At 47.5% G+C, this 22,874-nt stretch overlaps 5 protein-coding genes across 8 annotated transcripts; 3 read left to right on the forward strand and 2 right to left on the reverse strand.

Moving 5' to 3' along the window:
* The first annotated feature begins 431 nt into the window (after positions 1–431).
* LOC100840196 (probable E3 ubiquitin-protein ligase RHC1A) lies at positions 432–3,558 on the forward strand. 3 transcript variants are annotated; one of them, XM_010234159.3, is made up of 2 exons: positions 432–676; positions 2,281–3,558. In XM_010234159.3, the coding sequence occupies exons 1-2, from the start codon at positions 535–537 to the stop codon at positions 3,282–3,284; spliced, it is 1,146 nt and encodes a 381-aa protein (XP_010232461.1). In that variant the 5' UTR covers positions 432–534; the 3' UTR covers positions 3,285–3,558. The 3 variants fall into 3 exon arrangements, with proteins under 3 accessions (XP_010232461.1, XP_010232462.1, XP_003564415.1); XM_010234160.2 differs by having other exon boundaries at positions 2,291–3,558; XM_003564367.3 differs by having other exon boundaries at positions 433–676; positions 2,276–3,558.
* A 189-nt stretch (positions 3,559–3,747) lies between these two features.
* On the forward strand, positions 3,748–8,315 carry LOC100840505 (4-diphosphocytidyl-2-C-methyl-D-erythritol kinase, chloroplastic). 2 transcript variants are annotated; one of them, XM_010234161.3, is made up of 12 exons: positions 3,748–3,904; positions 3,989–4,222; positions 4,724–4,819; positions 4,921–4,989; positions 5,568–5,672; positions 5,770–5,826; positions 5,945–6,145; positions 6,759–6,851; positions 6,919–7,018; positions 7,146–7,245; positions 7,672–7,757; positions 7,945–8,315. In XM_010234161.3, exons 2-12 carry the CDS (start codon positions 4,022–4,024, stop codon positions 8,055–8,057), a joined length of 1,221 nt encoding a protein of 406 aa, XP_010232463.1. In that variant the 5' UTR covers positions 3,748–3,904; positions 3,989–4,021; the 3' UTR covers positions 8,058–8,315. The 2 variants fall into 2 exon arrangements, with proteins under 2 accessions (XP_010232463.1, XP_003564416.1); XM_003564368.4 differs by having other exon boundaries at positions 3,781–4,222.
* Positions 8,316–8,652: 337 nt separating this feature from the next.
* On the reverse strand, positions 8,653–9,769 carry LOC100829698. Its single transcript, XM_003567159.4, has one exon. The coding sequence runs from the start codon at positions 9,476–9,478 to the stop codon at positions 8,978–8,980; it is 501 nt and encodes a 166-aa protein (XP_003567207.1). The 5' UTR covers positions 9,479–9,769; the 3' UTR covers positions 8,653–8,977.
* Positions 9,770–13,356: 3,587 nt separating this feature from the next.
* LOC100830010 (EID1-like F-box protein 3) lies at positions 13,357–15,008 on the forward strand. Its single transcript, XM_003567160.4, has one exon. The coding sequence runs from the start codon at positions 13,813–13,815 to the stop codon at positions 14,680–14,682; it is 870 nt and encodes a 289-aa protein (XP_003567208.1). The 5' UTR covers positions 13,357–13,812; the 3' UTR covers positions 14,683–15,008.
* Positions 15,009–17,532: 2,524 nt separating this feature from the next.
* On the reverse strand, positions 17,533–19,948 carry LOC100840806 (probable auxin efflux carrier component 9). The gene is made up of 5 exons (XM_003564369.3): positions 18,782–19,948; positions 18,535–18,620; positions 18,287–18,444; positions 17,736–17,812; positions 17,533–17,650 (listed from the first exon to the last, which is right to left on the reverse strand). The coding sequence occupies exons 1-5, from the start codon at positions 19,645–19,647 to the stop codon at positions 17,584–17,586; spliced, it is 1,254 nt and encodes a 417-aa protein (XP_003564417.1). The 5' UTR covers positions 19,648–19,948; the 3' UTR covers positions 17,533–17,583.
* Between the last annotated feature and the right edge of the window lie 2,926 nt (positions 19,949–22,874).

Genomic DNA, 22,874 nt, shown 5'->3' on the forward strand with positions numbered 1-22,874 from the left:
CCGTCATGCTCTTTTCTTTCCATATTTTTTCAAAAAAAATGACGCAACTTTGACCATCAATTAGATAGTAGTAATACTCCGTATGTAGATTATGTGTTACATTTTTATACATTTAGAAACTTCTTTTGAATATCGATCCAACAATATAATTTTTGTAGCACGTAACTCACGTATCAAAGTTAAACCCGGAAAAAATAAATGTACATACATATCAGTTTTTAGAGTGAAAATATGTTCTGCTTTTTTTAAGAGAAGACTTGAAAGAAATATGTTTATATGCGACCATTATCGGTCAGTCTGTATCAATCCTCGTCGTTTCTTTCGATGAGTCTCGACCCATACTCCGGGGAGACGCGGCCCGTAAGGGCACGCGTGGTGGGCTGCCGTCCGAGCCCCGAATACGAGTGGTGCCGGAGCGCTCCACGCCCTCCTCGCACCATCCCGCACGCCACCTAACGCAAGGGCCCCGTCGCGGTACAGTGAAAGGCGGCACTACTCTGCTCTCACTCGTCGTTCGGCGCTGGCACCGGTGGCATGCCATCGGCAGACCCGCAGAACTGCCGCGTTTATATGAGCGCATCGCCGGCCGGATCACTTCCCAGGCACACACACCCCTCTCTGTCGTCACTTCCTAACTGCCTACCCTTCCAGCCCCCTCCTCCTCCCCCGGATCAAGGTACAGTACCGCCATCACCGATGCTCTTGTTTCTTCGATATTCTCCATGCTAATCGCGTAGGTTTTTTTTTTTTGCATCCGTTTTCGATTCGGTAGCCGTTTCCGCGCCCAATTGGGTCAGATTTAGGGGCGTGGCATTGCTGCGTGTTCGATTGTTGCGGGACTGGGGTTGGATGGCCATCCATGCCATATGATAATTGATGCGGGAATGGGGGAAATTGAGGCAAGGTCTTCTAGAACCGCCTCTGGTTTCTGACGAGAGTTCCGAGATTTTACGAGTTCTCTTCGTCTTTTGCCTTTCGCGAGACGAATGTGTCGTCCTAGGGTTGCCTGCAGAGATCTGCCTTCCCCTGTCAAAAAATGGATACGGGGAACGCTGATATTTCTTGCAGCTTGCGATATGTCAAATTCGGGTGCTAAAACTGTCAAAGCGGTTCTAAAACATATCATGTCCTACTTAGCAGCCGCAGCAAAATTGTTTTGACACAGGCTGGATTGTCGATTAGCTATTCTGTTATATACTGGGCAATGCCTCGCCGATACGACCATCATGGCAGACTCGCAGTGCATCCAGCAATCCAGCGGAGAGAATGTCTGCATCCAAAATACTGTATGTTCAAGCACTGGATGATCATATAATTAGTGTGATGGATAAATAACGCTCAATTTTTGTCTAGTCGGATAATTGGCCCATGAGCATATAAGCAGGGTTCCTAAAAAATGCAGTATCAGTTGACAGTATTTTTTTGACAGTTGGGGAATCAGGATTCAAACAACTTGCTGGAAACTACTTTGTTTTTTCAGAGAATACCATGCATGAATAACCTTCACGAGCAGCCGTGTAAAAATTGTATAGCGTGAATAACCTATAATAAGTACCAAATCCAAATTGCGCCAAAAACTGGCTGGTTGGGGACTTGGGTTTCATTACCTGAATAGCTGGTCTCAGAAGCTAGTTGAGCATAGTAAAAGCAGCAATAATCACTGTCTTCAGTCCCAAACCTCAGTGGGATAAGTTTCATAAGTTTCAGTATGAAACGCGACTTCTTAGCAGTTCTTTTTGTCTGGCTAGTGAGAAAATGGGAACTGTATAGTGTGAAACTGTACTATAGGCTTCAAATGTCGACCTTCAGCAAATCTGAAACTCTGGAGGCCAGTAGCATTTTAGAGTGTACTCGATCTGCATACAGTTGAAATCACACCAAATTGGACTGCTCAAGTTATCCTTTCTATAATTCTATCACAGCAAATGAGTTGCATTCTTTCTGTGATAAGTTGAATCAGAGATTATCACTGCACTAGCTCAGACCGTCTGAAACCATTCTTCTGATATGAGTTTACACTGAGTTTATTGTTTCATGCATATGCGACCATAGAAACCCTAATATCATATAGGAAGTTAAAGGTGACATTTGCAGCTTAACACATTGATTCTGTTTTCATGAAACACGTAATCAATTTGAGCAGGCTTGCCATTTGATGAGTTAAGTTCCGTACAGTTATCCTGGTGTCTTTACTGCTCTGATCTTCTACTGTGCCTCTTTTTTAATGTTATTTATCCTTGTTACTTCATTTATAGATTCTTTCTGCTGATACCAGGTTAGTTTGTCACAGAAATAAGATGTCAAACAGACCCACACACTGGTGTTATGCCTGCCGCCGGCCAATTCGTCTTCGTGGAGAAGATATAATCTGCCCCAACTGCAATGATGGCTTTATCCAAGAAATTAGTGAGATTGGAGACACATTGAACACATACGGTATCTTTGGGCCAAGCTTGGAAGATCGCCAAGATAGAAGATTTGGAATGATGGAGGCTATGTCTGCCATTATGCGCCAACAGATGGCAGAAATGGACAGCAATCCTGTATTTGATATCCATGGCACACAAGGGGCAAGTACTGTACCAGTAAGGCGACCGTCGATTGGCCCAAGGCTTATATTTGGCAGCAACATGCCTGCTGATGCGAGCGAGAGTAGCGGGCTGAATGTCTTTGTCAGGGGAGGTCGCAGAATTGGTGCTGATCGTCCAAATTTCAGCGGTTTCCTTGTCAGTCCCAGCCTCGAAGCTCTTTTTGAGCAGCTGCTACGGCAGAACGATAGCACCCGCCATGGACCACCGCCGGCGCCGCAGTCTGCAATCGACTCCATGCCAGTGGTGAAGATAAACCGCAGGCATCTGCACGACGATCCACACTGTCCGGTCTGCACAGACAAATTTGAGGTCGGCTCAGAGGCAAGGGAGATGCCGTGCAAGCACCTGTACCATGCCGCCTGCATCATTCCATGGCTTGTTCAGCACAACTCATGCCCAGTTTGCCGCCACCCGTTGCCCCCACAGCGAGGAAGATCAGATAATGCCACCAGCACCTTACCTTCAACCCAACACAACGAAGCCGCCTCTAGCCACGGGGTCACAGAAGCTGATCTTGGGCCTGTCACGAGGAGCGATGATGGCAGCAGCGGCTCTTTCTCGTTTCTCTGGCCATTCGGCTCGTCGAGTTCAGGTCCCAGCTCTTACCAGTACGAAGGAGGTGTGGGTGAACCTGCAGTTTACGATGACGACCCCAGTCAGATAACCTATTCCGAGTGGCACTATGACCCCTGACCTCCTGCTCTCTGATTAAGCTGGCGCTACAGAAATTCCCGCCTTAAATCTGCAAACGTGGTGCGGAATTCATCGTTGCTATGTGGATGCGGCGGTGTCGTGTCACCTATGATGGCTGCCTGTAACGTTCACCTTATATCCTTCGCGTGGTTGTGTATAACTGTAAATTGTGTATTCAGAAAGGAACTACTCCGGTCTGTAGTATACTGGGATGTAGCTGTTCACGTCACACTGGAGTACCGGACATCGTACCATGATCAAGTTGACCAAGGCATGCCACTGAGCGCGTCCAACGGTCCAATGCATAAAAAATAGAGAACAGTGCATGAGACTAGAGAGTAGAGAGCCATACCAGGATGAGGAATTTAGGATGCTGATTGGATAGGCTCACGTCTTACACGAGTCTTTAAGTCTTAACACGATGCAGAATAAGTTGAAGAAAAAACGACGCACAAGGCAGAGAGCATTTCGAGATCCCGTTTTGTCCTTGGCACAGCCCCGCCAGACGGCCAGACTGCTGCGACTACTTTATCTAGTTTCAGTCTATCTCAACCATCGCCGTGCTCTGAATTCCAAACACATGTCGAGGACGAGGAGGACCTCTTGACCGGAGTCCGGAGGTAGAGCGGCCGCTTTAAACCCGTCGCCTCCAAACTGGCCGGCGATTCCCCACTCCCCTCCTCTCACCACTCTCGTCCTCTCAGCTCCGACTCCAGGCGGCGTCTGCGGCGGTGGACATGGCTTGCTCCGCCCATCTTCTCTCGCAGAGTCTGTACCCATCCCACCTCTCCAACCCAGGCGCGTGCAAGCTCGTCCGGTTCCAGGCCCGACACACGGCGGCTTCCCCCGTCGTGAGGTTCAGCTCCAGCGCCAGGAACCGCCGGTCTCGCAGTGTAAGAGTCGCCGCGTCGGCCGAGGAAGGGAGGAGGCAAGTGGAGGTAATTGCTTTCTTTGGGGCCATCTATTATCTGTTGTGTCTTAAGACCAAGGCCAGGATTATCATTATCTGCTGTAAGCCTGTAACTGGGAAACTGGGTAAGTGAACGTAACTAACTACCCCCTGTCGCTGCTTGCACTTTCTCCTGGCGATATCTGTGAATTCTGGCCCCAATTAGTTAGTCACTCCCACAAGTTCCTTTGGGTTCGTGCAGTTAATAACAGGACCAATAGTCATAGACATGTTATTCCAAGTACTGGATGTATCACCATAGTTGCATGGTATCAACCGTTTGTGATATGATTCAGTATTTCACTTCAGAACTACCTTTGGTTTTGCTATTAAGCAATGTCTTGATGTATTATTATCCTTGCTCTAACATAGTACTAGAATAGCTGCTATAAACTACTCTGACAATTTTAGGGAATTTAAGAAAATCTGCTGTGATTATTACTGTTCCTACATATTTCATATTATAATTTACAGCTGTGTTTCTTTTTAGCTTACATATGACGCACAAGCCAAATTTAACCAGCTAGCAGACCAAATTGACAAGGATGTTGGGATTACAAGGCTCAACCTATTCTCACCATGCAAAGTATGTATCTGTTATGTTTGCGATAAGTAAGGGAAAACGTTGATTTTGATTGATTTTTTTCATGCATTGAGCTCAGATTTTGACATCACTTTACCTTGTAGATTAATGTGTTCTTGAGGATAACTGGGAAGAGACCAGATGGGTTCCATGACCTGGCTTCTCTGTTTCACGTGAGTTAATTCTTGTGCTTGTTTTGGCGCTTTCTACACTAACATTATGTGGAAATGGTATTTTCTACACGAATATTATGCCATTCATCTTTTCCTGGTAATTTTGTCAATTTACATGCCATTTAAAGATAAGTCTGGAGATGTTACTCTTTAAAAATATAATTTAGTATGTACAAAGTTTATCAGCTGTAAGGTCATTTCTGGACTAACAATATCCATTCTCTAAACTATTAATATCCACAATATCAAACAAGTACACTATGAAGATATATATCACGATGATTCTAAAAAAAAGAGATACATATCATGACAGATTTAATAAAACGAATTTAGTGTTGTACACGTTGGTAATTTTTTCTAGAAAATTGATCAAACTTTTAAGAAACTTTACTTAGGACAAAGTTAGAACATCTTATAATTTGCAACAGAGGGAGTAGTAGTACACACACTATTCTGTCTCCAAACTAAATTATTGGACCTGATATTACCTTTCTGTTATAGTACCTTTGTTTTCTCTTACTGATGTGGTTATGATGTGTTCTGCTTCATAGAGTTGCCTCTGTATCACTTGATAATAGGTGGTTAGTTTGGGCGATACTATCAAATTCTCATTATCGCCAAGTAAGATCACAGACCGGTTATCAACAAATGTTGCTGGTGTCCCAGTTGATGAAAGTAATTTGGTATGTTTTCTGTTGATATTTTTTATATCTACTGGCAAATGCTCTCTAAACATTTACGCCTTACATAAATTTACTTCTTTATTTCATGAATCTGCAGATCATCAAGGCACTGAATCTGTACCGCAAGAAAACTGGGACTGACAAGTTCTTTTGGGTACGTCAACTGTACATTGTTTTGGCATTAAAGCAAGTGAAGATATTCTATTTCGATTGTCATATAATTTCTATATGTTGTGTTTTGTTTTCGTACTGTTGTCTTTGTTGAAATGTAGATACATCTCGATAAGAAGGTGCCAACTGGTGCTGGTCTTGGTGGTGGAAGCAGTAATGCCGCAACTGCACTATGGGCTGCAAACCAGTTTAGTGGTGGTATTGCTTCAGAAAAGGATCTTCAAGAGTGGTCTGGTGAGATTGGATCAGATATCCCCTTCTTCTTTTCACGAGGAGCAGCATATTGTACTGGTAGAGGAGAGGTACATTACACATTCTTAGTTCTATTTTTTCCTTCTTGAATCTTGGTAATAGGAGTATGTCTTCTAATTGTAGTCGTTCCATCCTGGTGAATAGTCCCTACTCCATTGAGGCGTGGGTGGTTTTTTCAAACCTTTCCTGAAGTTGCTGCAAATTGTGTGAAGATTTTCTGTGATATTAGCCTGAAACTCTTTGTGATAATTCATGGGGCATAATTTGGGTCTTCCAAGAGTGCATCAGTAGTTTTTCATGTTCCTTTATATGTGAAATGTTAGAAAAAAGGTAATATAGACAAAAAGCCAGGACACATCAATGCCCTTCAATTTTTGACAGGTACATCTATGACATTCTAGACCAGAAAGAGTGACTTATTTCACCTCAACTCTATTTGAATAGTGTTTAAACGTTTTCTTATACACTGATTCTTATTCATAAAAGTTGCCTTCTTGAATAGTGTTGAAGTTTCAAATTTTCTAAAATGGTTTCGTTCAGATTCCAAAACTCTGCTATTCGTTGCTATAAACTAGGCACCGACATGTAGATGTATATCCGTGATCTATGTTTACTTTGCTGATGGAGTGGCTTAGTCTATGACTTCAACTTAAATGTATGTAGATTGTCCAAGATATTCCAAACCTGTTACCAATTAATCTGCCAATGGTTCTGATAAAGCCACCTGAAGCATGCTCAACCGCTGAAGTTTACAAGGTAACCAGGTATTTAACTTTCTCAATTTTAAGTACATGCTTTTGCTAACAGGCTTCATGTACGGCAGAGACTCCGGTTAGATCAAACTAGCCATGCTGATCCTTTGACTTTGCTCAATGAAATCACGCAAAATGGGATATCACAAGATACCTGTGTAAATGATCTAGGTATGCAGTGTGATTACAATAATTGTTATAGGCTATCACTGGATATCTATGTTTATTTTATTTGTATCAGTATGTTGCTGAATGACATTTAGTAAAACTGGTTAATGTTCCTCCTTTTCTTTTCCAGAGCCTCCAGCTTTTGAGGTGTTGCGATCGCTAAAGAAGCTGAAGAAACGAATTATTGCATCTAACCGGGGAGATTACAGTGCTGTTTTTATGTCAGGGAGGTACTGAGAGCATATTCTGTTACCAAACTATGAAGAATCTGATTATTCAAAAGTGGCCATATTCTAGCGTTAACTACCACCATATTGTATTTAACTTTCTCGAAACACCGTCCTTTGCCTGGGGCCTGGGTTGGCTAGCCGGTTCTTTCGGGGAGTTCCAGTTATGAATTTTTAGCTGTATAAGGTTAGATAGGATTGATAACGGAGCTACCAAAGCACTGTCAATAGTAATTCTGTCAAATTCCGGTAGCATAAATCATATTTAAGGTGTGAGATTTCATGCTATTATATGTTATATCAACCGGAGTCCGGAGAGAATCTACCACCCTATGAATATCCAATACTCATATGTTCATTTGGAAACTGGAACCTGCATTTTGTAGTCACATTGTTTAACTGGGACACCATTGTACATGTTTCATGCAGTGGGAGCACTATTGTTGGAATTGGTTCCCCAGATCCGCCGGCATTTGTGTATGACGATGATGACTATAAGGATGTCTTTGTATCAGGTATGCTGCCTGTTGCATTTCAAAAAAAATAAAAATTGTTCCTCACGTATACAGTCAAAAGTCTTAGCTGGATTGCTGAGCACGTGAGAAAATTAGATTGCTGGTATCTGAATAGACAAGGTGTTGGTTTTAAGAATTCGGAACCAACATTGTGCTCACTTCTGAATTCTAATGTGTTTCGGTGCAGAGGCTTGCTTCCTCACTCGTGAGGAGAACGAGTGGTACAGGGAGCCAATATCATCCAGTGCCACGTTTAGCAAAGAAGATTCACCGTCAGAGGTAGCACCGGTCGCTGACTGACCAAGTGAGGTCCTGTATTTGGTCTCAATTTTGCGGTTACAGCCTTATACAGGACACATGTGTGCATTTGTTCTGATCAATGTTTCAGAATGGCAGGAGAAGAACATTACACCGTGAAGCGTAGTTTGATAATAAAGTTTGATATAATATAGGGAACATTTCAGTATATATCTTTTTCTCTAAAAATATATCAGTACATACCAGCATACCACTAGCAAGCAAGCACATTACGGATATATCTGGATTAGTTTGATCAAATTTTGCAGAATTCCGCCACTTTAGTTCAGAGTTTGACAGGATGCGGCAGAATTTAACATAAGTTAGATTGCGCATCTGAGTTGTCCAGAATGTCAATTTGAAGAAATGATAAAATAAAGTAAAAATTGTCACACTATCCCAACTAAAGGATAAATCTTACTACTCCCTCCGATCCATATTACTTGTCTCAAATTTGCCAAATATGGATGTATCTATGTTTAAAAAGCGTTTAAATATATGTAATATTTCGACTAGTAATATGGATCGGAGAGTAATATGGATCGGAGGGAGTAGTAAGATTTTTTTTTAACGTGATGAATTCTTTCACGAAATCGCAAGCTTAAAAAGTGGAATTAACTATTAAACAAAAGATACGGTAGGAATGGTAGCCCAGGTGAAGTGTACTTGCATCAATGTTGACTTCGACTCCCTCAGGAAAGAAAAACATTGACATTCATTCCCTCACAACTGTAACTAACACCATGATCACAGAAGAGAACGGTGGTAGTGCTACTGCTGATGCCCTTTCAACTGTAACTAGCAGCATTGATGCCCTGAAAATGGAAAGCGGGCTGCAGTGTACAAAATAAAGCAAATCTCGGACTCTGACTATACCACCACTCCAGGCAACTTGTGTTGCTGGTCAAAAGTGAGAATGCGCCTCATTCCGATTCATTCTGTCCTACCGGCTGCTCCTGATCGCCCACCGCCGCCACTAGTTGTGAATTCCCACCTTCGCCATCCCCGACGCCGCGGGCCGACGCCGCATCCTCCTCCTCCTCCTCCACAAGCGGCGGATCTTCCGCGGCAGGCGGCGCAAGCTTCGGGTCGAGGGTCCCCTGCTCGGCGAGGGGCGCGGGCGGATGGAAGGACCCGAATTTAGGCGTCGTCTCGAGCGCCCCGAAACCGCCGCGCGCGTGCTGGAACGAGAAGAACGAACCTTCATCCACGTGCCCGTCCTCCTCCTCAGCCTCTCCATTATCCACCGGCGCCACGGCGCAGGAGACGCCGTCGAGCGCCGCGACGCTGGGGCGGCGCCGTTTCGGCTCGTGCCGCTCAACCTCCCCCTCCCCGCCGTCCTCTTCCCGGACAACGCGCTTCTCGGGAACGGGTAGCGGAGGGGCCGCGGGCGCGGGAATCTCGGCCCCGGCCTCCCCCGCCATTCGGGCTGGAGTGTAGAAAGTGTAACGTGCGTTGCGTTGGACGGAGGAATTGGGCAGGCAAGGCAAGGGCGGAGAGAGAGGCTCCGCTCGGGGAGTCCGCGGGGTGGGATCGGGATGCGAATTTTCTATTCCGGCCGCGTCACCACGCGCGTGCTCGCCAGCTTCCCTTTTTGTGGCGCGAATTGATGACGCCGTGGCGGTAACATGCCAGGCTCGTGGGGACGGATCAGGACGACACGCGCTTGCCCCCTCTTGTCATCGCTGCGCTTTGGGCTCTGGCAACAACTTTGCAGCTGCAATGCTGCGACGTGAGCAGGAGCACTCGCGAATTGCCAGCAGCTGCCATGACCGACCGGTACGGGGCGGTCCGGAGTAGAGCTGCAAAATTTTGACCTACCTTTGACTTTTTTTAGTTCAACCAAATGAATTAAAGATTTAAAATAACATAATTTTTTGAAAAACTAGTTCATTTGTTTGAACTAAGAAGTGTCAAAAGATATCCTAAGGATCAAAAATTTGCAGCTCTAGTCCGGCGGCAGCCACACCTGAAATCAGCTAAAAGTTTAATATGTACTTCAACTATATTAGTATCTAGTGAGGTTAGACTGTACATAATTTTTTCTTTGTATAAAGTCCGTCACACCTAAATTTAGTTCCTGCGTCCGCTACTGCATGACACACATTAGTGGTACATAATCCATATAATAATAATATAATTTATGTCAATACTTTAACTATTGAATTTTCACAGGATTTTAGAACACAAAACAACATGCGTCTAGTATCTAGTGAGGTTACATTGTACATAATTTTTTTCTTGTATAAACTCTATCACACCTAAATTTATTTCCTGCGTCCATTGCTGCATGACACACATTAGGATCTAAAAATGGTAGGCTTCCAACGTCTTGGGAGTTGGCATGAGAAGGAAATCAATTGCATCTATCATCATGTTGGTTATCCGGGAGTTCAGAAGAAAGAAACATGGGAATCTTCCAGAAGACGTCGACTATGCCACATATCGTCTTTGTCGAGATCAAGAATGAAGCTTGCAATTGGAGGCTCGGGCGCACTAAGCATCTAAGTAGCTTAATGCCGGAGAGTTAGCTTTTATCGTCTTTTCTTCTCCAACCTTGAGTGGACTCCTTACTTAATGAGATGAGACAAAAATCTGTTTAAAGAAAATCACCCATTTGGTAGAATATTTTTCTACATGTCATGAACTTTAAATTCAAAATTGATTCATAACGTAAAAGGAAAAAAAAAACATCTATAAAAAAATATGAATTCGAACAACTATCATGTGAACTTAGCCTCTTGTTATTTGTCACTTCACCAATGGAAATTGTCTTTTTCTGTTTCTTTCGTGGTATATTGAATTTGGACAAAAAATATATGAAACAACTTGGACATGATTTATCTACATTCCTAAATTTCAATATTATTTTTCGATTTTAAAATATGCTTACATGGTAAGCATTCCATTACCCATTCGGTTGTGCTTCGGCAGGGCTTGGGGACACGGATAGTTGCGAGACCATCTATTTGATCATCGTAACTCGTAAGACCGACAAAGGACACAATGCATCGATCTTTCTATAATGATTGACATGGTGAATCAAGCTAAACAAAGATATTTAGGGCAACTCCAGCGGGGCGACCCAAACGGACCGCTTTTTGCGGTCGTTTTGGTCCGTTTGGGTCGCGGGCCGGACAGAAAAAGGCTCCAGTCCGGCCTTCGTCTGTTTAGGTCATGCTGTGCGCCCAGCGGGGGGACGCAAATTGGGAATAAAAAAAGATTTGGGGAAGAACACATCATCAACCCTAAGATTTGCTTCTTTTTCATTGAACAATAACCTGGATACAAATTGCTACCAATCGTACTCGTACACCAAGGGGCTAAAAGCAGTCATACCTGAGTGGCTTGTGAACCACTTTGGAAAGCTAAATTTCCAAAATGGTTCGCAACCCACCCTGGGATAACCATCTTTCCACTCCCTGCAGCTACTGCCCGTCCTCGTCCACGCGGGGAGCACCTCTGACGGCTCAGCGACGGAGTACCGGAGGAGCGGCTCAAGCCCCTTGTCCGCGTGCCAAGCCCATCAGTTGAACTCGAACGCACGGTCCGCTGCAAACCCCCACGCGAGCTCCGCGTCGTCCAATGCCTTCCGACGGGGGTCGTCCATGGCCCCGTGCTCCGACGAGGCCTTCTTTGTGAATAAGATGAGGCGCTCCTCCTCTTCTTCGTGAGTCTCAAGGACCCGGAAGTCGGATCCAGGGGGTACGGCGCCACTGCAGTAGGGGCCGGTGCTTCCTTCTCGAGCTCCATCGCCTCCACATTCGCCGCCGCCTATTCTTCCTCGCGCTCCATCTCGGGCACCCGAAGCAAGCCGCTGTCGCGCCTCGGGGCAAGCATAGTGTGACACCCCATGGATCCACCGCGTTACGTCGCATGTTCGTTGAGAACGCTAACGGAGGAGACGCCGGTGGATCCATGTCGCCGACGGGAAGCTAGGGTTTCGGGGGGAGCGAGTGGGGTGTGTGGTGCCGTGGGGAATTGGGATCCAATCGGTCCCATAGAAAAGGACCGGGATGGGTTGTTGGGTCGCTGCCGGGTGGCCTCTAGAATGCGAAATGGGTGGACGCGTTCTGTCCTAGGCGGACGAGGGGACCGTGCGGCGCTTCGTTTCTCGGTCCGTGTGGACGCAAACCCGACTCAGATTTGACGCCGGAATGCGTCTCCACGGACGTGAGCGGCATCGGCCCGCTGCACCGCCTTTTTGTCTATTTCGGTTCGAACGAACCACGCCGGCCTAAATTGGTTGTCCCGCTGAAGTTGTCCTCAGACGTCAGTCATAGCATCAATCCTAGTAAAGACTTACTCGTAGGGTGCGCTGTACTTCTTTCAAAGGGAGCGCACGGCACTAGATATTTCCCCTCCGACGTGACATTTCCTACCTTTTCTACTGCATGAGATCTAGATCTTCTTCTGACATACTGTCAGCAATAAACCTTAGTTTAGCGACCATCCAACGTGCGCGTTCATCTAAAAACTGCAAAGAAACGACGAGACCACCTCGAAGACGGCGAAAAATTAACAAACCTAGAGCACTTTTCCCTTTCCTAGCGCCGGTCAAGCACCAAGCGTCCCTCCCACGAGGTAGCCACGTACGTGTACGTTGCGGATGCCCCAGAACCCCAGCCCGCCGAACCCGCTCAAGACCTGACACGTGTTTCCCGGCCAACCAGGTACCGACACGTATCCCGCGGGAAATATCTCCGCCACGCGCGTGGGAACTTTCGTGGCCCCACGTCGCCTCACGCTGCACCCGGACCTGGACGTGTCGCCGTGCCGGCCTCGGCGCACGTCACCTGACGCGCCGGAAAAGCCCGGGTCACGCTGAAAAGAAACCGATAAAAACCGCAACGCAACGAGTGAGACGTTCGAGAGCGAAACGGGGCCGAGTCCTGGACTGCGCGACGCGCGTCCCGCTCCAAGGCTACGCGGCGGCAGCGGACCGCGACGCGTGGCGAGTTCCCTTGACAGGACACGTACGTGTGCGCCGGCGCGTCTCCAAGATGGACCCTGTCTCCCGGCACGTCTACCGTTCTCCCCGTCCCTGCGCCCCCCTCCCTCCTGGACTCCTGGTGCTGCTGGAGAGCCGGTGCGGACGGATTGGGAAATGCGGCAACGGATTAAGTAATGCACTTTTTTCGGAGCAGCGTGCACAAATCAAACAATGTGATGAGGTCGGTCGATTGATACGCGTTGTGATGTGGATGACCTAAAATATATGGTTCTTTTGGGGAAGTAGAGATCGACACGTATGGGAAATGGCTTCGCGTTGGCTATGCATCAGTGTCAGGTAGCAGTAGTACCGAACAGTGGCCAGTTTGGGTAGGGATTAGGTGGTCCTGATTGAGATGCCGCACTAGTGTAGTGTACCAGCAGCACACATGAAGCAAGAGCATTCTCGTTTTAGTAACCCCGCAGTGTATCGTGGGTTGTGTAAAGCTTGGACAAGATGGCTTTCACAATCCAGGTAGCGAGGACCAAGTTATTGGGGTCGAGTGGTCCAATTGTTCAACGCGCAGACGTGACACGGCGACAAGCTAGGCCGGTCCGATCCTGCCCCGACACCACCCCTTTCGGCTTTCGGGGAGCACGAAAGTGCCCGGCTGCGCGCGTGTATATATAAGGCCGCCTGCCGCCGTCCTGCCATTCCCGTCTCCAGTAAATATCTTCGGTTGGGCTGAGGCTGACTACGAATCGGTTCCAAGGTTAAGCCACCCCATAACGTGCGCCCACGAGCGGAGCCGGAGCGTGCTGCGCGATGAGCGAGGGCACGCGGAACACGCGCCCGTTCCTTGGCGCGTCGGGCGGTGGCTTCGGCAGCGCAAGCTACCGGGACGGCATTGGGTCCCCGAGGTACAGCGGTGGCGTCAACACGGGGATCCTGGACGAGCAGGTGCTGTCGCTGGTGTTCCGCTCCATCAATTGGGACCCGCAGGCGGTGTGCACGGCCGCGAGCGTCAGCCGGCGCCTGCGCGCCGTCGCGGAGCGCGTGCTCTGGCGCGAGCTCTGCGTCTCCAGGGCCCCGCGGATGGTCGCGTCCCTCACGGCGCCCGGCGCCGGGGTCGCGCCGACTGCGCCTCCGGGGCGCGTCGGCGGCGGGTGGCCGGCGCTGGCGAAGCTGCTCTCCTTCTGCTGCGGCGCGGCGGTGTCCGCGGGCGTGCCGGTGGCGGTGCCGGGGCACCTGACGCGGGTGTCGCGCTTCTCCAAGACGTCCGGGCGGAGCTTCCTGGCGCGGCGCTGCAGGGGCGACCTGCTGTACGTGTCGGACCCGTGCGAGCACGCCGTGGCCGGGCCTGGGGACGAAGACGTGGGCGCGTACCGGGGCGTGTTCCGCTGGTTCATGCGGTCGCGGACGCGGGCCTGCCTGCTGGGCCGCAACGCCGCGCTGGACCCGCGCGTGCGCTGCCCTTACTGCGGCGCGCGCGTCTGGAACATGGTGGCCGCCAGGCTCGTGCCGCGCAGCGCCTGGCGCAGGATGGGCTCCCGCGAGGCCGGACTCGAGTACTACGTCTGCGTCAGCGGGCACGTCCACGGCAGCTGCTGGCTCGCGCACCTCACCTCCAGTGAAGACGGCGACTCCGACGACGACGGCAGCGGCACCGGAGACGACGACGATGTCGCGCCGTGAGCCCGTGAACGTGCTAGGCAACACCATGTGCTCCATTTTTCCATGGATTGGGAGCAGAGAGCAGCGCGCAGTGTGTGGCTGTACGATCGACATTCGACAGTGTAGCATGGAGCTGGAGTGAATTAGGCTGAGTGCTTGGAAGAGGAATAGGATGGGATGGTTGCTGCTGCTTGGATGTGGCAATGGCACGCTGTTCACTGTTCTTAGCGGTCGTAGGCGTTATGTATCTTTTTGGCGTGATCTGAGCTCGTTTTTTTAGTTCATTATTGTTCTGTCGGTTGCAGGCCGGCGGCCTTGTTTTATTCTCTCATGTTTGCCTTTCTAAACAGTTGTGTCTTGACGATCAAAGGGCTGGCCCAACTCTAATAACACACCGTAAGTTGCGGCCAAACCATACGGTGCCATCCTATCCCAAGTATATGTCTCTTCTTTCACAGCCATACACATGCCCACTCCTTCATTTAATATATTTCTTTTAATTATGTCTTGCCTAATTAACTAACAGTGAGAAGGGAGAGAAGGACAAACATGTGGCTATGAAGGACGGTGCAAATACTTGGGGTGGCACAGCCACCGCGTTAGTAAGTCGCATGCCCCTTATTTGGACTGACCCATCGCAGACCAACTTGGGCTGGCCCAACTGTCGCATAGTGTAGGCCACACCCAGACTCCTATTTGATGCGGAACAAAGTATCGATTTCACCCTTTTAAGAGCGGACCAAGATCAACCTTAATTACAAATTGACAATAGTTTACATCCTAAATTTGCTAAAATCAGATTAATCAAGTCTTAAGGGTGGCAGATTAAGTCGGTTCAACGTCCCTTAGCTTTCTCAATAATAACTAAAAGGGTGGCTTATGACAATTGTGTCCAATTCAACCCGAGAGGCGATATAACGTGTAAACATTGACCACTTTTTAAATTCTTATCGTGTTGTTTTTTGGTTACATATTACTATAATGCCCATTTTAGACTAGGTGAGAGCCTTTGAATAACGGGAAAAAAACACGTGGAAGCAGCTAGGTGTACATTGTGTCAAATTTAACCCAATGGGACTTACACCAAGTTGTGATCTACTCATTTACTTGAGTAGTATGTTAACGTTGGCCACTTCCTAAGTTTTCACATTTACTTGAGTTGATTTTAATACTATTAACAATTTAGCAACCTACGGTTGCAAATGAGCAGAAGAGTTTGAAATTGTGTCTGACTAAACAAACCAAAAGAGATAAAAATATCATAATTGTAATGTTTTGTTTCACATTCCTTGACATTAGTTATAGGGCGCGCTTGCATTCAAAAAAAAAGTTATAGGGCATGTCTAGTTATAGAGGACAAGAAGAGGACCTTAAACTTTGGCCTGTTTTTTTTGTCCCTTGGAGAAGGGCGAAATAGTAGTAGATACCGATATGTACCAGGCGAGGCTAATGCAAGGCCACATAGTAAACCAGGGTGACATTCTGAGTTGTCTTAACTGAAGCAGTGATCTAAGCTCCCTCAATTTGCATGCTGTGAAGTTTGAACAAACACTAGTCAAATTGTAGTCACAGTAAACTTTTTCTAACTAATCCTACTTCGACAACATTACAATCGCGTCCTGCATTATCCACCCATTCCAATCGTCCACCTCAATTGCTGCACGTGCCATGAGCCTGTAGGATATGCACCTTCAGGCTTTTGCTTAATCGATCTTGACAACCCCATCATAGCCTCAATAGAATGTAGTACACAATGCTGACAGGAAGTGAGATAAATATCCCAAGAATTACCCTGAAAAACACAAAAGTAGATACAATTGATCAGAAGGGCATTCGAAGAAACAAGCTAACTAAGTCGATCTGGAAAAAGAAACACACCCTGTGCTCATGATGTCTGCATGGACCTTTGTACTCTTCAGCGTACACAAATGAAGTCACTGCTAGGGGGAGCGCCGCCTGCGTGCACGCATGTAAAAAACTCTTTGGTTAAGAATAATGTACCTGTGACCAGGAACGGAGCCAGAATTCGACATGAGGGGGGCGAGTTGGGATTAGGGGGGCGAAATTAGAGACTTCACCTATTTTTAAGTGATTTTTAATGAGTTGCTTAGTAACTATTACGTAAAATGAAATTTCATTTGGGGTGGGGGTGGGGGTGGGGGGCAAAGCCCCCCGGCACCCACCCCTGTCTCCGTCCCTGCAGCTGTGACTCTGTTACAAATTGTACATGCAGCGCATGTTTCGCCCTGAGAGTTTAGAAAGAGAGAGACAATTTCGGAAGGGAATAATGCTTGATTGATTCAGTACAACGACAAGATACCACTGCAGCTGTATACAGCAGGTGGAGAACGGGCAGTGGCAGACAAAAACAACGTAGTCTTCAGTGTAAGGGCGACTCAACCGTGGCAACCAATCTGGGCCGGACCAAACGCGTGCCCAGCGCGGCGACGCATTTCCTCCTTTCTGTCCGTCAGGATGCATTTCGGCCCCAAATCTGGGCTGAATTTGAGTTCCCAAGGACAATGAATGGACCAAATGCGTCCATATGCTTTTCGTCTTCCCTGCCCCCACCTGCTCGCGTCCCATGAACCCAAGTTACCCCCCCCCCCCAATCATATTAAATGGGACCCGTTGTCCACATTCACAACCCTACTAATCAGCTCTTAGCTCCCTCTATTTGCATGCTGTGAAGTTTGAACAAACACCTGCCAAATTTTTTTTTTGAGTAATCCATCAGTCAATTTTTTTTGAGTGTTCCACTAGTAAAATTTAGTCACGGTAAACTTCTTCAACAACATTACAGTCGCGTCATTTTGGATTATCCACCCATTCTAGTCGTCCACTTCAATTGCTGCATGTGCCATGTCTTGCCTGTATGATATGCATCTTCAAGCTTTTGCTTAGTCGATCTTGACAACCCCATCATAGTCCCAATAGAATGTAGTACACAATGGTGACAGGAAGTGAGATAAATATCCCAAGAATTACCCTGGAAAACACAATAGTAGATAGTTGATCAGAAGGACATTCAAAGAAACAAGCTAATAATGTCGATCAGGGAAAAAGAAACACACCCTGTGCTCATGATGTCCGCATGGACCTTGTACTCTTCAGCGTACACAAATGAAGTCACGGCCAGAGGGAGCGCCGCCTGCGTGCACGCATGTAAAAAACTGTCTGGTCAGAGAAATGAGAGTCCATCTCGAATTTTCTCATTGCTGGAGTAGTAGAAAAAATTGCATACGCGTACAGGTACAGCTTCTTTTGCTTGTTTAGTGGAGTACTATCATGATTCGCTAAAACGCTGCAGCCCTTTAACCGATGGTATTGCCGAGACAAGCCGATTCCAGGTCAGAATTGAAAATTTATGGGTTCCAGGTCGATTCCAGGTCAGAATTGTTGTCGTGGTGCTTGGAGCTGGCCTTCCATTTCTGACGGCTCTCTCATCTCTAGGACTGCTTCACACAAACGTGTGCAAATCTTGTTTCACTACGCCTCTTCCGTACATGTAACCGAAATGGCTTCTTCACTAGCTAGCTAGGCAAGTCTCTCAAGAAAGATCGGTAGTCCTAATTAATGTCGTCGCACATTCCAAGCAAGCAATGGAGAATTAATTTTAGCGTACCTGTACAACAGCAATGTGCAGCAGCGTGCCGTGCAGGCCGATGGCGAGCGAGGCCAGCAGCATCACCACGGGGCCTATCAGGAACTTGAGCACCATGGAGATCGACGCCACCGCGTAGCCGCAGGGGACGAACCGTGACTGCCGCGCTATGAACGTCCCTGAAATGTTGACATGGTAAATACAGTTTCCTGGTTACCTTGCTGTCATGGAAATCCAATGGAGAAAATTAAGGTCGGTTATTCACGAACCTGAAGCGAACATGCTTAGGCCGACTGCTGTCGTGTGTATGGTGAACAGAGAGTCGTCGATGATTTTTGGCATCTTGATTCCACACCTGCAGATACAAGTAGACACGTCCTTTAGGAAAATAAGAAAGAAAGAAAGAAAGAGGTTTCCTAACTAATGGCCTCTTCATTAGTAAAGAAATTACTGTGCAAATCCAAAGATGCAAACAATGAACGAGCTAGGTATGAACCGTGAATGAAAGGGGCGTACTTGAATGCGATGAGAGCCCAGATGAGGCCAAGGAAGCTGGCATACGTATTCGGAATCTTCAGAACCTTTTTCCCTGCCATCAAAGCGACATGCCTCGCCGACGGCGCCGTCTTCTTCGGTGGGGAGACTCCCTCTGTCTCCGCCGTACTCGTCTCCTTCGCGACCGTCGTCGTCTTCGTCTCGCCAGCCACGCCCTCTTGTGGCACGGGCGGCGCCGCCGCGACCTCCGTGATTTCGATCTTCACGGTTACTTCGTGCGCCCGCTCGGCCGCAACGACGACAATGTCGTCGTCGTTTGCGTCACGGATCCTGGCGGTCCCGTCGACCGTGGCGGCGCGGCGGGCCGCCATGTACTCGTAGATGAAGATGACGACGTTGTACCAGACGCAGAACTGCATGACGACGATCTGCTTCATGAGGCCCTTGGAGACGTCCCCGTACATGCCGCCCAGGAGCGGCACGCCCATGATGATGGTGTTGGGCAGCGCCGCCACCGAGAAGGCCGTCACCACCCACTGCAGCGGAGAAACCGCCGCCGCGGCTGCCGCGACGGCCTTGTTATTATTTCCTCGACGGCGCCAGCGGGCCGGCCACGCGGCCCAGGCGACGAGGGCGAGCAGCATGGCCGCCTTCTGCAGCGTGTCGGCGGCGATGAGGCGGCCGCTCATGGCGTAAGGGTCGTTGGTGGAGACCATGTGGAAGATGAGCACCGGCACGGCGTAGATCGCCACGAAGTGGTTGATCCCGGCGCACTGCTCGGCGGAGAAGGCCCCGAGCCACCGCACCGACGCGTACCCCAGCAGCGCCGCCGTGTACAGCGGCGCCATCGCCTCCACCACGTGGTACACGGCGGATCCCGTGATCATTGTGCCTGAGCTAGCTAGACAGTAGACGCTGCCAAATAAATCCTCTCTCAACTAAATCGACGGTGGGAATCGGTTCTTCAGTTCTTCTGCAACAGCTGGGCGTTAATGGCCTGCTCTTGTGATTGTGCTTTGGTGTGTGAGTTTGGGTTTTGGCTTGGAAGGTCGATGGCGTATATATAGCGTGGTTCGTGGCGAGTTGAGGCGGATTGACTGGCGGCGCGGTTTCGCGAGGCGATGCAGATTCCTCCAGAGAACTCTGACTCCGGTCTTTGGTTTTGCATAGATGGTTTTAGATCATGGAAAAAATTGGGGGGGGGGGGGGGGGGGGGGGGCGAGAGAGAGATTCGAGTGCGGTTGCACTATGTACGGTCGTACGCCAGAGCCCGGCCAGTGGGATTTGCTCATTTTTGCTAATGGAAATTTGATGGCGACGCGGCACTACTAATTAACATGTCTAGTATAGTGTACGTTTTTACCTGTCCAACCAGTAAGACGCAGTAAATTGGTGGAGTTTTCGGAGACGTTCATCAAGGTAACCGACCCAACTAGCTAGGCATGTTCATTGCTGTAATTTTACAACTGAAAGTTATTCGCTGAACTCAACGAAGCCTTCATGTTTTTTGTACCTTTAGAAGTCTTCACGATTTCACGGTACTGCATGCAGCATGCTGTATCGGACGATGTGAGCACGCGTGTTTCCAAAGACAAGAATCCACGTCTAGCGGTCAAAGTTTGAATCGCGGCAGCCATGGGTATTTCGATCAGGAGAAGAACCAAGTATTACGTTGTACGACACGGCAACGATAGGCGACAATCACTTGTAGCCGCGCACAAAATTTACGAACTCGAAAAAAATGTTGCCATGCAATGCAACTTACCGTGGCAAGTTTGTTTGACCACAACCTGGATGTCCGATCACTTTCTGTATGCTACATTTTTTCCTCTTCTTCCTTTAGTTCGAAAGAGACTTTTCTCTACAAGCTCCCCAGTGCGTGCCGGAATCAAACAAGGTGCTTGGGAACCGGACGTAAAGCTATGTACAGTACATTGTACTGTGGATCCACTTTCTATTACACGCTTAGCAAAAATGACCCTCTCAGCCTCTACACGATTAAATCAAGCTGTTAGAACGAGCGGTTCTCTTGACAGGTTTCTGAAAGAATAAAAAACGTATCCCAAAAAAAGAAAGGAAGAAGAAAAAACGACCTCTCTCTACAAAGTTGTTCACATGGGCATCTTAAATTATCTGGATATGTTACGTGAAAACAGTATCAATAACTATGGCAGGGTAATTAAATAGTACTTCCTCTGATCTTAAATTTTTGACTCAAATTTGTCTAAATATGGATGTATCTATTCTTAAAAAACATCTAGATACATGTAATATTTCGACAACAATTTAGAATCTGAGTGGGTACAATTTTTGTGTATTCAAATAATGTGCCCACTGTCTAAAGGTCATCTATTTAAGGAAACCAACGTGCTTCGCTAGCTATTTGATGCTACCACCGGTTGATATACGATTAGTATATAGTAGTACAAACAACAGTAGTTACCAGAGCTTTGCAAAAAAGAACAAACAAAGTAGACACTACATGAACATAATAAACACATACTACCAGGTGGGAATCGACGTGTTCCCAACAGAAGTGCGTGCCCTCTGTCTTTATTTTGCAAGTGTGCTTCATACTGCTATAGCTGCCGCCGTTTCTCCAAGAAAAGGAATGGTTTCTCTCCACCGAAAGAAAAGTAAGAGAATTAAAAGCATGGTCGGCCATTCGTGCGCCAGGCCGCCTCTAGCTAATCTGCACTCGCAGCCAGCCGCCAGACTCACGCGCTGGGAAGCCAACGGGATCATGGGATCGTGTTGATTTTTTTTGGAGTTAATTCCTATAAAAGGAAGTACAACAGATCGAAACAGTCGAATTAGGCAACGCGGATCCTTGATGAAACTAAAGCTTCATCTCGTCGTTCTTCGGAGTCAATATCTCTATATTCATCTATTCTATCTTGACATTGCTCCATGCATCTAGTAACGAATATGCAAAACACCATGCTTGCATAATTTAAACAAACCTCATATGTTTTGAAATTATACTCCATCCGTTCCTTCTTGTCACGATTTTAGTTAGTGAGTATCACTGATCACATCATGGCCAGGTACACACTCCTTGCAAAACAAGTTGTTAAACCGCTGCTTCGTCGACGAATCGACAAGAAAAAAGTCCAAAAGACCAAAACACAAGCCACGAGAACAACTGACTTGACAGAGGAAGCTACGGCGCCTACACCAAAACGAGAACAGATAGAGGACACCAATCTTCTAGACGACACCATCTCCACCGTCAAGATTTTTTTCGAAAATGAAAGCTTAATCTCAACGTCATATCGATCGATACAACCAAAGAGTATCACACGTAGATGATATCACCAAGAACACACAAACCAAACAAGAAAAAACAACGCTAGATCCATAGTTCCCCCATCTCCTGACGCTAAGATTGGTTGTTAGAGAGGAGAGAAACCGCCCGTCGAGATCAATTTTTATTTTCCGACGGCTGCTCATTATTGGATTCATCTCAGTGAGACATCGAAATATAGGTCCCATGTTGATATGTTTAGATAAGAAAACATATATTTTTGTTTTGTCTTGGTTGCTTTGCTATTGCTATCTTGTTTTGATACTCATGGATGTCTTTCCTTAACCACATGACACGGCTCAGAGCAAAAAAACAAACATGAGAACCCATGAGACACACAAAGCATGACAGTTATGGGACACAAAAAGAAATATAACTACGAAACACAAGGCATTGCATGACAATTGTAAAATGTTAGACAAAACAACCACGAGACGTTAGGCAGGTTGAAATAGTTAGAAAAATCTCGATAAAGCCTCTCAGGCCCTGTTTGTTTGGGCTTCTGCTTCAGCTTTTGGTGCTTTTAGCAATCTAAAAAGCACTTCTCTTGTTTACACATGAAGCTGAGAAGCACCTCCGGACGTGCTTTTCGAGTCGGGTAGCGGCGACGTCCTCGGACGGCACGTCTTCCTTGGAGGCGTTGTCTTTGAAGACCTCGTTTGGCAGCGAAGTTTGCTCGCTGTGGTCCTGGCCAGAGAGGGCGACTTCGTGCTACACGGGCATGCTGATGCACGAGCCGTTCCCGTTGGGGCAGCCTCTTCTGGTTCCGGTCGTCGAAGAAGGCCCGCTTGCCTACCTTCTTCTGGC

The sequence above is a fragment of the Brachypodium distachyon genome, chromosome 2, assembly GCF_000005505.3.
Source record: "Brachypodium distachyon strain Bd21 chromosome 2, Brachypodium_distachyon_v3.0, whole genome shotgun sequence".
NCBI lineage: Eukaryota > Viridiplantae > Streptophyta > Magnoliopsida > Poales > Poaceae > Brachypodium > Brachypodium distachyon.

Bases quoted from the DNA above. Each gene is read 5' to 3' on its own strand.
- LOC100840505 (XM_010234161.3), top strand. From the start codon at position 4,022: ATGGCTTGCTCCGCCCATCTTCTCTCGCAGAGTCTGTACCCATCCCAC. The intron at 5,673-5,769 runs GTATGTTTTCTG...ATGAATCTGCAG, and splicing joins CAGTTGATGAAAGTAATTTG to ATCATCAAGGCACTGAATCT. The intron at 7,019-7,145 runs GTATGCAGTGTG...TTTCTTTTCCAG, and splicing joins TACCTGTGTAAATGATCTAG to AGCCTCCAGCTTTTGAGGTG.
- LOC100840806 (XM_003564369.3), bottom strand. From the start codon at position 19,647: ATGATCACGGGATCCGCCGTGTACCACGTGGTGGAGGCGATGGCGCCG. The intron at 17,813-18,286 runs GTACGCTAAAAT...GCGTGCACGCAG, and splicing joins TGCACATTGCTGTTGTACAG to GCGGCGCTCCCTCTGGCCGT. The intron at 17,651-17,735 runs GTGTGTTTCTTT...TGTGTTTTCCAG, and splicing joins GCGGACATCATGAGCACAGG to GGTAATTCTTGGGATATTTA.
- LOC100830010 (XM_003567160.4), top strand. From the start codon at position 13,813: ATGAGCGAGGGCACGCGGAACACGCGCCCGTTCCTTGGCGCGTCGGGC.
- LOC100829698 (XM_003567159.4), bottom strand. From the start codon at position 9,478: ATGGCGGGGGAGGCCGGGGCCGAGATTCCCGCGCCCGCGGCCCCTCCG.
- LOC100840196 (XM_010234159.3), top strand. From the start codon at position 535: ATGCCATCGGCAGACCCGCAGAACTGCCGCGTTTATATGAGCGCATCG. The intron at 677-2,280 runs GTACAGTACCGC...ATACCAGGTTAG, and splicing joins TCCTCCTCCCCCGGATCAAG to TTTGTCACAGAAATAAGATG.